General features: G+C 48.5%; 4 protein-coding genes across 4 annotated transcripts; 2 read left to right on the forward strand and 2 right to left on the reverse strand.

Moving 5' to 3' along the window:
- The first annotated feature begins 2,169 nt into the window (after window positions 1–2,169).
- LOC149444842 (histone H1.5-like) lies at window positions 2,170–2,895 on the forward strand. The gene has a single exon (XM_089654439.1). It carries the CDS (start codon window positions 2,170–2,172, stop codon window positions 2,839–2,841), a length of 672 nt encoding a protein of 223 aa, XP_089510565.1. The 3' UTR covers window positions 2,842–2,895.
- Window positions 2,896–3,918: 1,023 nt separating this feature from the next.
- Window positions 3,919–4,395, reverse strand: LOC149444843 (histone H3). The gene has a single exon (XM_089654440.1). It carries the CDS (start codon window positions 4,386–4,388, stop codon window positions 3,978–3,980), a length of 411 nt encoding a protein of 136 aa, XP_089510566.1. The 5' UTR covers window positions 4,389–4,395; the 3' UTR covers window positions 3,919–3,977.
- Window positions 4,396–7,387: 2,992 nt separating this feature from the next.
- LOC149444844 (histone H2B 1.1) lies at window positions 7,388–7,867 on the reverse strand. Its single transcript, XM_089654441.1, has one exon. It carries the CDS (start codon window positions 7,827–7,829, stop codon window positions 7,449–7,451), a length of 381 nt encoding a protein of 126 aa, XP_089510567.1. The 5' UTR covers window positions 7,830–7,867; the 3' UTR covers window positions 7,388–7,448.
- A 255-nt stretch (window positions 7,868–8,122) lies between these two features.
- Window positions 8,123–8,596, forward strand: LOC149444845 (histone H2A type 1-like). Its single transcript, XM_089654477.1, has one exon. The coding sequence runs from the start codon at window positions 8,146–8,148 to the stop codon at window positions 8,536–8,538; it is 393 nt and encodes a 130-aa protein (XP_089510603.1). The 5' UTR covers window positions 8,123–8,145; the 3' UTR covers window positions 8,539–8,596.
- Window positions 8,597–11,592: the final 2,996 nt, after the last annotated feature.

Raw genomic sequence — 11,592 nt, forward strand, 5'->3', positions numbered from 1 at the left:
AATTCTGTGGCCCTAACTAACGTTTCTGTGGCCCTAAGTAACAGTTCTGTGGCCCTCAGTAACAATTCTGTGTCTGTCCCTGAGTAACAATTCTGTGGCCCTAACTAACGTTTCTGTGGCCCTAAGTAACAGTTCTGTGGCCCTCAGTAACAATTCTGTGTCCCTGAGTAACAATTATGTTGCCCTAAGTAACGGTTCTGTGGCCCTCAGTAACAATTCTGTGTCCCTGATTAACGTTTCTGTGGCCCTAAGTAACGGTTCTGTGTCCCTCAGTAACAATTCTGTGTCCCTGAGTAACGTTTCTGTGGCCCTAAGTAACAGTTCTGTGGCCCTCAGTAACAATTCTGTGTCTGTCCCTGAGTAACAATTCTGTGGCCCTAAGTAACGTTTCTGTGGCCCTAAGTAACAGTTCTGTGTCTGACCCTGAGTAACAATTCTGTGGCCCTAACTAACGTTTCTGTGGCCCTAACGTTTCTGTGGCCCTAAGTAACAATTCTCTGCCACTCAGTAACAATTCTGTCTGTCCCTGAGTAACAATTCTGTGGCCCTAATAACGTTTCTGTGGCCCTAAGTAACAGTTCTCTGGCACTCAGTAACAATTCTGTCTATCCCTGATTAACAATTCTGTGGCCCTAATAACGTTTCTGTGGCCCTAAGTAACAGTTCTGTGGCCCTCAGTAACAATTCTGTGTCTGTCCCTGAGTAACAATTCTGTGGCCCTAATAACGTTTCTGTGGCCCTAAGTAACAATTCTCTGGCACTCAGTAACAATTCTGACTGTCCCTGAGTAACAATTCTGTGGCCCTAACTAGCGTTTCTTTTACCCTAAGTAACGATTCTGTGGCCCTCATTAACAATTCTGTGTCCCTGAGTAATGCTTCTCTGTCCCTAAGTAACGTTTCTCTGTCCCCAAGTAATGTTTCTGTGGCCCTAACTCTGTCCCTAATACAGAGCGGTCTGCCTCTCTGGAATGACTGGAGGCAAATGAAGAATTCTAAAATGGCCGCTATTTATAGCTGGACCATTACACAGTGCTGGCTGGCTGGCTGCTGATTGGCTAATGCGATCACATGTCATTAAGGAATGCATTATGGGTCAGCGCGCCTTGTCTGCGCGCCTTCCCAGACAAACATATTTTAAGTAACAACAAAACCATTCCCGTCTATGTGTGTAAAATATGCTGACACCTAATGGGAGTGTTGAGCATTGCAGCCAATCATCCCATCCCCCAATGTGCAGGGTAGTCAGTCCCAGAAAGAGAGGAGCTGTTCTTTGTGAATAGAGAGGAGCGGTGCTCTTGGGGGGGGGGAGGAGCGTTGCATGACAGCTGACATATTCATCAAAGGGGTGTAGTCTCCCAGGTGATGTATTTAACTCTTTATGGTCATATTCTGGTGACAACTCAACATTCGGCAATATTCCTTTACTGTCACTCTACCTGATAACACTAAACAGGACAAAGACCGAAGATGGAGCGCAGAGAGGAGAACAAACGCTGCAATCCTATTTTTTTCCGAAACAGAAACTTTTTTTTAATTGTTTTGTTTTCGTTTGTTCTGTGCGCGTTTTCTTTTCTGTACTTCGCATAATTTGTACAATTTCATTTTTGCCCTCAATGCCACATGATAAACAAACAAAAACAGTATTTTAGGTTTGTTTGAGAACGGAGATGTGTAGGGGGGGGGGGTAAGTATCAGGGTCAGTAGACGTGTTTGTCAGTATTTGGCTCTCAATGTCCATTTGTGATGATGATCCAATAATGACACCTAGGCCATAACACGTGACACCCTGTAATGGGCGGAGCCCTTTGTATGTCTCCCATGACAGGACACAAGGATCTCCTGTGATCGGCCGATGTTTTTGTTCCCGGCTCCTTGTAGTCAGCTAGAGATGAGCCGAGTTGTGTATTAGAGGGAAATGTTTGGTGATCTCCCCTCTTCCCTCGTGTAATGTGAAGCGGATTGTAGTGGGGGATGGGAGCAGATTGTTTTGTGGGTAGAATGTGTCCCCCCAAGCAGGAATGACAGCCAGTGGGCGTGTCTGCTGTGTAACCAATGGCAGTGCAGGCAGCTTGCTGTGTACGGACCAATAGCAGCGCAGGCCGTTTAGCATATAACCTCCGGCCAGCACAGGAGGGAAACGTATTTGTCCGATAGACTTTGTGGAATCATGACGGAGACTGAGAGCGCCCCAGCCGCCGCTCCTCCAGCGGAGGCCGCCGCCAAGAAAAAGCCGGCTAAGAAGACTTCAGCCGGAGGAGGAGCCAAGAAAGGCATCAAGAAGGCGTCCGGTCCCGGCGTGTCCGAGCTCCTCGTCCAAGCCGTGTCCGCTTCCAAGGAGCGCAGCGGGGTGTCCCTGGCCGCCCTCAAGAAGGTCCTGTCCGCCGGAGGATACGATGTGGACAAGAACAAGAGCCGTCTGAAGATCGCCCTCAAGGCGCTGGTGACTAAGGGGAGCCTCGTCCAGGTCAAAGGCCATGGGGCCTCCGGATCGTTCAAGATCAACAAGAAGCAGTCCGAGGGCGCCAAGGACAAGGCGAAGCCCAAGAAACCGGCCACCAAGAAGAGCAACAAGAAGCCATCGGCTGCGGCCAAGCCCAAGAAACCGGCCGCCAAGTCCCCCAAGAAGAAAGCGGTCGGCAAAGCCCCCACCGCAGCCAAGAGCCCCAGGAAGCCGGCCGTTAAGAGACCGGCAAAGGCTGCCGCCAAGAAGGTGACCAAGAGCCCCAAGAAGAGCAAAGCTGCAGCCAAGCCGAAAAAAGCCGCCAAGAGTCCCGCTAAGGCCAAGCCGGCAGCTAAGAAGGCGGCTAAGCCCAAGAAGGCCGCTCCGAAGAAGAAATAATGGGCGGCGACCTCCTTCATCTCCACCCCCCAAAGGCTCTTCTCAGAGCCCCCACCTCCCCCCAACAGAGCTCTCCATACATACACCGACCACGAGCCGCATTCTCCCTCCTCCAGTCTCCATCCTCCTCACATTATACACTTGTCCCTTTATAGGTCATCCAATGATTCCTGGTTGGCCAAAGGAGAGATCCCTCCCGATACATTTCACAGGCCCGACCCCCCTCCACACACCTACATCGGTCATATGCGGATTGGAGATCTGTCATTTCCCGCACACTGTGGGATGGGGGGAGGGATAACAATGACCATTTCCCGCACACTGTCTGTGGGATGGGGGGGGGGGTAACAATGAACATTTCCCGATCGTTCTACAAGGAATTCCCAGCCTTCATTATTATTGTGGAAGTTGTACGGAAACGCCATGTAATGATCGGGGACACATCATCCTCTGGACGGGATCTAATGATCGCACCGAGAACATCGTGTTGTGCGGACAATGGACTCCTTCCTATGGATGGATCGCCTCTACAACACGGGGAGCGGCTTTCCAGGTGCCATTTGGAGGAAAACAACCGATCTTCGGGCTCTGCGAGTCTCCGGGGAAGATCCGCTACTGTCTGCTATTGGCTGACGGATAAAACACTGAATGTTCTGATTGGTGGAATAATTTTAAATGTCCCGCCCAAATTTCCAGAATGAATTATTTTCTATAGAAAACCGTCCGGGGCGGCACACACAGAGAGAAGGAAGAATCCTCCCGGTGTGTCCGTATGTGCCGCCCCGGCGGAGCGATGTGATCTGTGATGACCCCGATGTAGTATCGGAGGAGGTAAGAGAGGACATAACTGACCCCCCCCATAGTGACATCTCCGTGTGGAAGGGGCCCATTCGGATGGATCTCATTGTATGTCTCACATTCCATGTCTAGTTATGAGTTGTAGAAATGAATAAAACCAGTAAAGGAATGGCGGTCCCGGGGCGCAGAGATGAGTAATTGCCCGATAACTTGTATTATAGATTCCGGTCTATCCTATTCATTGTAGTTCGGTAGTGTAGAGCTCTGTGTGGGGGGAGGTTGTGGCTCTGAGAAGAGCCGTTGGTTGGCGGGTTGTGTGGAATGTCTGTTGCGGGGGTCTAGGCCCTCTCTCCGCGGATGCGGCGTGCCAGCTGGATGTCTTTGGGCATGATGGTGACCCTCTTGGCGTGGATGGCGCAGAGGTTGGTGTCCTCGAAGAGTCCGACGAGATAAGCCTCTGCGGCCTCCTGCAGAGCCATGACGGCGGAGCTCTGGAAGCGCAGGTCGGTCTTGAAGTCCTGGGCGATCTCTCGGACGAGGCGCTGGAAGGGCAGCTTGCGGATGAGCAGCTCGGTGGATTTCTGGTAGCGGCGGATCTCTCGGAGAGCCACGGTGCCGGGCCTGTAGCGGTGAGGCTTCTTCACTCCGCCGGTGGCCGGGGCGCTCTTGCGGGCGGCTTTGGTGGCCAGCTGCTTGCGGGGAGCTTTCCCTCCGGTGGACTTACGGGCGGTCTGCTTGGTACGAGCCATTACTTCTCAGATCTTCGCTGGGAACGTGAAATGACGCCGCTGTGCAGAGATTTATACACATCCCTGCCCCCTGATTGGAGCACTATGTCACGCCCCTTCTAATGATTGGGTTACATAAAAGAGCGGGATGTTCAAAAAGCCCGCCAGGATCTGCCCGTTATCTCTGTAGGTAGAGAAGCCCGCTGTGTCAGGGGTGGGGGAGGGGAGTTCCTCCACATCATACAATGCTCGGAGCTCTCCTTACTACCAAAGAAGAGAAGATTAATCTGAGATCTGCTAATAATCAGAGATCAGAGACTCCCTGTACAATGTAACAATTACATCCATTGACATCGGACTGGATTCCTCCATAATACAGTGAATGGGATGACAGAAGATCCTCCTCCGATCTCACGGATCCGATGATTCCTCTGTTCGGGACTAAGAAGCAGAACGTTTGTCGCCCATCTCGGTCCATCCAGCACAATTGTGGACTAACAGGGACAGTCAGAAGGGCTGCAATGTATTGTCTATAGAAGAGCGAGATGACAAGAGACATGACTTGTGTGCGGATCTGGGAGGAGATACAATGTGATTTCTGCCTTTTCTCTCCGAATCCCACTTCCAAGGACAATCCGATCCCGGCGAGGACAGTGTGGACTTTGATGGCACAATGACAATCTATCGCTGAGGATGTGAGGAGGCGGACATCTAGTCTGCAGCAATTCATCCCATTCATTTTACATTTACGAGTTTATTTGTAACAAACATTATTTTATTGATGTCTTATATTTTCATCTGATCGGAATATTTTATTTGAATTTCCCGCCAAGATCTGCAGGTTATCTCTGTTAGCAGAATATCCCGATCTCTCTGGGAGCTCCTTACTGCCAGATGGGAAAACATTGATAAGAAAGATGTTTATAATTGTATATTCAAACCTCTTATCAATGTAAGAATTGCAATTTCCGGGAGTGGACTATTTCTGTCCATTATTCAGTAAATTGGATGACATAAAGTAAAAGGGTGAGGGAAATAAATCGTCCCAATGCATCTAATCCTCCCCCTAATTTCTGATAACCTTTTTACAATTTGTAACCTCCACTTTCCATTCTGTGTATTAATCTGATGCACCTAAAATTCACAGACTGCTGTACAGAAAAAGAGAAAGGAACAAATAAAGATACATACATATACACAGTGGTGTATTTTAGATTTTGTGCTGCCCTAGCCAACACAATATTTAAGCGTCTCCCCCCCCCCAAGAGAGAGAGATAAGTGTGTGTATGTATATATGATTCTCTCTCCCCTCCCCTCCCCTTTTCTATATCTTCCCTCTCTTACATCATATGGGACAGCACACAAACACCTTCTCCGAGCCTATTTTTCTCCTCTCTCTGCTCCAGACTGTCCTCTGGTCCCGGCTCGTCAGCTGATGGAGGGAGAGGTACAGGAGCATCGCTCTGCAACTGTCCTCCCCCGCATTGATTATTTTGCTTTCCAGGCCACTGCAAGGGTAACGGTGCGAACCCTCTGCTGGCAGCCCTGCATGGCTCTGTCTGCCGCTGCCCAAAAGGACCCTTCATCTGGGGGGCGGTGCAGCCCCCTAAAAATTGCCACCCTAAGCAAACACCTTGTTTGCCTCACAGTAGATGCGCCCCTGCATATACAATAGATTGCCAAAAGCATTGGTCTTACCCATCAATTGCTCGTCAATAAACACAAACCTTGGCTAGCCACCTGTTTAATGTCAGCCAGGAGAGTCATCCTAAAAAAGTGGACGTCGCTACCCCCACAGTCAATAGCGGATGTGAAACAGAGCCTCAACAGTCTACTTTGCATAGAACATCTGGATCTTCAAGTCTCTACCTCGCAAACTTTTTAACTGTAAATGGATCAATGACATCACTAAATTGTATCCTATCCCTGCCCGCCCAGCCTACTGGACAGGTTGACAATGTTTCCCTTCAGCTCAGATGATACAAACCTGAGCTACACTACATCTGAGTCAGAGCTCCCTAGTATCTATTCAGACGCCTCGTCCCCATAGAGGGATATATATGCTTCCACTACCTGGTTCCCCCTTCGTACCAGGCAGGCTCTAGTGATAGGGTAACACTAGGAATGATTCTCTTTCAAATGCTACTGAGGGAACTAATGTATTTCACACGTTTAACTTAACCGAACATAAGTCATCTGAGATCCTTCTATTCTCTGTGCTCTCTATTCTTTACTTAACTCTCCCTTTTAACACCCCCACCTTTCTTTCTACTCTTTTACTGCATTTTATCTCCTGTTCCACTAAACATTCCCCCCCCCCCCCTCCTATTTCCAGGATATTTTACTATACATTGTCCAGACACAAAAGTTAGTTGTATCAACCTTGACTTTCTAAACGTCTCGATATTATATGAATGTTTTTGGTTTACAAAATAGTGGGATGTTAATAATGCTTCAATGATCCAGCACATGTATTATATACTGTCAAAACTCCAATTAAAATACCCTTAAAAATAAAAATTCCACCCATAATCCCCATGCAGATCCATAATAACCACATTTATCAGAAATGCATTACGTTTGCTTGGTGTTTGTAATCTTTATTTTTTAAAGGTTCCCAATAAAACCGATGAAATGTAATGCTTTCCACATCTCGTACTATATGAAATCAGTAAATCTATTCCTAGTAATATATGGAGTAATGTCTCCATGATTTATGTATAATTTCCTATGATGCCATGTTACAGCCGCACATATATCAGTCAGTGAAGAGTTAAACATTCGCCTCTACTACGTGTAACAATGTATCAAGCAGAGCAGAAAAGAGAAACAAAAAATCCTTCCCGTCTATGTGTGTAATATAGTGACACCTAATGGCAGTGTTGAGCATTGCAGCCAATCCTCCCATCCCCCCAATGTACAGGTTAGTCCGTCCCTAGAACGAATGTCCAGTGTAGGTGTGACGTGTGTGGGACCTCTAGCGGCAATACAATGTGATGACAGCTCAGTGATTGGAATGGTGGGCGGCTCTTAGAAGAGCCTTTGTGTCCTTGTTGGGATGATGGGGCCCCGGCGGGGGGATTACTTGGCGCTGGTGTACTTGGTGACGGCCTTGGTGCCCTCGGAGACGGCGTGCTTGGCCAGCTCTCCGGGCAGGAGGAGGCGGACGGCGGTCTGGATCTCCCGGGAGGTGATGGTGGAGCGCTTGTTGTAATGAGCCAGGCGGGAAGCTTCGCCGGCGATGCGCTCGAAGATGTCATTGACGAAGGAGTTCATGATGCTCATGGCCTTGGACGAGATGCCGGTGTCGGGGTGGACCTGCTTGAGCACCTTGTACACGTAAATGGCATAACTCTCCTTCCTAGTCTTCCTCCGCTTCTTGCCGTCCTTCTTCTGGGTCTTAGTCACGGCTTTCTTGGAGCCCTTCTTGGGCGCCGGCGCAGACTTGGCTGGTTCAGGCATGATCAGGGTTCACCACTACTTGGCTGGCTGCGGGGAAAGTGTGCTGGAGCCGCCCTCATGTGCTGCTTTTATAGGCAGCCTATGCAAAGGAGCCTCATCCCTCCTCACTCTCCTATTGGAGGACTCGCTCATGTCATGCAGAGTGACGTCATGCTTCCTTTCCTCGAGTACAGATTAGTGTAGAAACAAGTCTGTTCGCTATTGGCTGAACTAAAAAGCAACCGGTACCAGCGTGTGACGTCAGAGCATGGAGTGTATAAAGGAGAGGAAGCGGCTACTGGGACCTATCTGTGTGTGATTCGTCAGTCATCCAATCATGTCTGGTCGCGGCAAACAAGGAGGCAAGACTCGGGCTAAGGCCAAGACCCGATCGTCCCGGGCCGGTCTGCAGTTCCCCGTCGGTCGTGTTCACCGTCTGCTCCGGAAGGGCAACTATGCCGAGCGGGTCGGGGCCGGAGCTCCCGTCTATCTGGCCGCCGTCCTGGAGTATCTGACGGCTGAGATCCTGGAGCTGGCCGGCAACGCCGCCCGAGACAACAAGAAGACCCGCATCATCCCCCGACACCTCCAGCTGGCTGTCCGCAACGACGAGGAGCTCAACAGGCTGCTGGGCGGCGTCACCATCGCCCAGGGAGGAGTCCTGCCCAACATCCAGGCCGTGCTGCTGCCCAAGAAGACCGAGAGCCACAAGGCCGCCAAGAGCAAGTAATCCCCCCACAGGATCCCCTTCTATCCGCCAACACAACGGCTCTTCTCAGAGCCCCCCACATCTCCATACAAAGGGCGGACATACGGCTTCTATGGACACCAATCCTACACTCCTCTATCTCCCGCTTCTGTGGGATTCTGGGGGGGTGGAGGAGGAAAGTCAGCGGCTTCTTCCCTCCGTCCTGCTCTGTAGATCTCGGATTAGTAAAGGACGTTCTGGGATGGAAGCTGTCACGTGTTTGTAATGACAATTCTAAACGGTGGAAATCCTTCCCGCCGTCCGGACAGTAAGTCTCCTCTACATCCGGGTGTCATCTCTGCTTCTCCATAGGAAGAGGTTTGGACGCCGGGAAGGATTTCTATGTTCAACTTTCTGGGGAGAAAGTGATCTCTCGGCGCCCCGGGATTGGGCGGGTTATTTGTAGCCGATAACCGGTTTTCACATCAGAGTTCTAAAAGGTAAAAATAGAAAAGGATTTCAGTGAGATTATCACATTTCCTGATCAGATCATTTCCTCCCCACATTGTTTTTTTTGTCTTATTTGAATAATAAACGGTCATTGCTTCAATTGTCTAATACATTCCGATTTCCCGCCGGAGTTCTATGGACCGTTACCGACAATCTGCATCCATTTATCGTTTTATCTGCGAAGATCGATCAATCCTTCCATTCATTCCGAGCATTGCAGATATTCATGTGAAATGTTTTATTTGTACTCAAAACCCGACAAGATGGAGAAATTCCTGCACTAGGAATAGAGATCTCCGAATACTTGTGTTTTTTTACATCTCGTAAGAAATGCATTATTGGCTGATGGAGACAACGCCCACAGCTGTGATTGGCTCAGATTTCAAATTCTCCCCGCCGGAATTGTATACATCGTTCCAGACAAATATTCCGCCCGATTATACCGCCAAATCCGAGCCGGAGAACAAAGGAGATCATCAGATGAGACATCCGAGAAATATCACCGCTTTAATTCCAGACAGTTGTATTGATTAGTCAGGGATGTCGGTGATTACTGAGTCATGTCAATCCTTGTTCTGTTATCTCTGTCCCCAATGTGTTTGCGGACTAAATCACGACTAGAAATGGATTCTGATGATCACTTCCATATATTGTCTTGTATCCATTCTCAGAATCCAGGATTCCCAACATACAGAACATCAGTGAGATAGATGTCATAGATCTCTACCTTTCTATATGATGGGAATAAAGTATTGCACGATTCTTCATCAGATCTGTATACGATCATGTCACTGACCGATATGTATTTGTCCTTCCGTCAGACTTTTAAGAATTACAGATTCTCTCCCCCCCACCCCCCATATCACGTCCAGAATATTGAAAGGTCTCATATGTAATCATGACCCTCCCAGATACATATGTACAATGAATCTATAGAGAAATAACATGTATGAAGAATCAAATGTGTTTCTCTTTGTATGAGCATCGGTTAACCCTTCCATTATTCGGGGCTCAGATTGGCCACAATCGTTACAAGCGCATTGCGATCACCGACATGTTTATGTCACTCAGAATTTAGAAAGCAAAATCCGGCATTCCGAACCAGATCCATCCCGATTACTGATCACACACTATGCAATCAGGTGATTGGACAGATTCATTGGTGGAATTGCTGAACTATATCTATCCATGACGTCATCCTGTTATATAGAATAACTAACAGTTCCATCACCCCCCCCCCCCATTACTGCTGGAATGAGCGGCGATCCTTCTCCCCCCAGGAGGAGCAGATAGAACCCTGGAGATGATCAACCAATAGCCCTTTGTATGAGAAGGTGGGCGGCCCTGAGAAGGGACGGGGGGGGGGGGGCGCGCGGTTGTGAGGATTTATCCTCCGAATCCGTAGAGAGTGCGTCCCTGTCGTTTGAGAGCATAGACGACATCCATGGCGGTGACGGTCTTCCTCTTGGCGTGCTCGGTGTAGGTCACGGCATCGCGGATGACATTCTCCAGGAAGACTTTCAGCACTCCGCGGGTCTCCTCATAGATGAGGCCGGAGATGCGCTTGACTCCCCCTCTGCGGGCCAAACGGCGGATGGCGGGTTTGGTGATGCCCTGGATGTTGTCCCGGAGCACCTTCCTGTGGCGCTTGGCGCCGCCTTTAACATCTACATCTACTTGGAATGAAAGCGATGATAATACTTCTCGGATAAATGTCTCATCTGATCAGTTCTCAGGTCGGATTTGGCGGTATAATCGGGCGGAATATTTGTCTGGAACGATCTACACAATCCCGGCGGGAAAAATGTGAAGACAGCAATTTGAACTCTGAGCCAATCACAGATGTGGGCGGTTCCTTCATCAGCCAGTAATGTTTGTCTGACGAGAAGTCCATAGAAATGTATCCGGAGATCTCGGTGTCGATGTTTCTAGTGCAGGAAGTGTTTTCTTGTTCTGTAGACTTTTCATTGATCTCTTCTCTACAACTAAATCAACAAACTAATAACTAGATCTTGTCGGGTTTTGTATTCTGAGGGATTGGAGGGAAAACATAAATCTTAATAAACGATCTTTATATGAATATTTGCAATGTCCTTATAACGATGTTTGGCTGATCGCAGAGCCTGGAATGAATGGAAGGGTTGATCGATCTTCCCAGATAAAACGGTAAATGGATGCGGTCGGTTCTCCGTATCGGGTTTGGCGGTAAGAGGGCGGATTGTCTGTGACGTCACATGGAATTCCGGCGGGAGATTTGAATGAAGCAATTAGAAAGTTGATCCAATGACAGTTATAGACGTTTCCTTCAGATAATAAAACATCTTTTTTTTCTACGTGGAGTGTGAAGGAGGTGATGAGATCTGTTCCCTCAGTCGGGAGGATCGTTGTTCGGTATATATTGAACGATCTCTGATCTTCAGGAGAAACTCATCACAACTAAATGAAGGCGGATAAGATCAGTCCCTGGAATAAGATGTCATTTCCCCAGAGTCTCACACTGAAAGCATTTTCTGTTATAAGTGTATAATTGTCATCATAATTAACATGTATAATATGGTATTATAAAATAATTATAACATGTAAATT

The sequence above is a fragment of the Staurois parvus genome, unplaced genomic scaffold (genome assembly GCF_062004578.1).
Source record: "Staurois parvus isolate SC_StPar_1 unplaced genomic scaffold, SC_StPar_1.0 ptg000769l, whole genome shotgun sequence".
In the NCBI taxonomy this organism is placed as follows: domain Eukaryota; kingdom Metazoa; phylum Chordata; class Amphibia; order Anura; family Ranidae; genus Staurois; species Staurois parvus.

Excerpts from the sequence above, each read along its gene's own strand:
- LOC149444842 (XM_089654439.1), top strand. The coding sequence starts at position 2,170 with ATGACGGAGACTGAGAGCGCCCCAGCCGCCGCTCCTCCAGCGGAGGCC.
- LOC149444843 (XM_089654440.1), bottom strand. The coding sequence starts at position 4,388 with ATGGCTCGTACCAAGCAGACCGCCCGTAAGTCCACCGGAGGGAAAGCT.
- LOC149444844 (XM_089654441.1), bottom strand. The coding sequence starts at position 7,829 with ATGCCTGAACCAGCCAAGTCTGCGCCGGCGCCCAAGAAGGGCTCCAAG.
- LOC149444845 (XM_089654477.1), top strand. The coding sequence starts at position 8,146 with ATGTCTGGTCGCGGCAAACAAGGAGGCAAGACTCGGGCTAAGGCCAAG.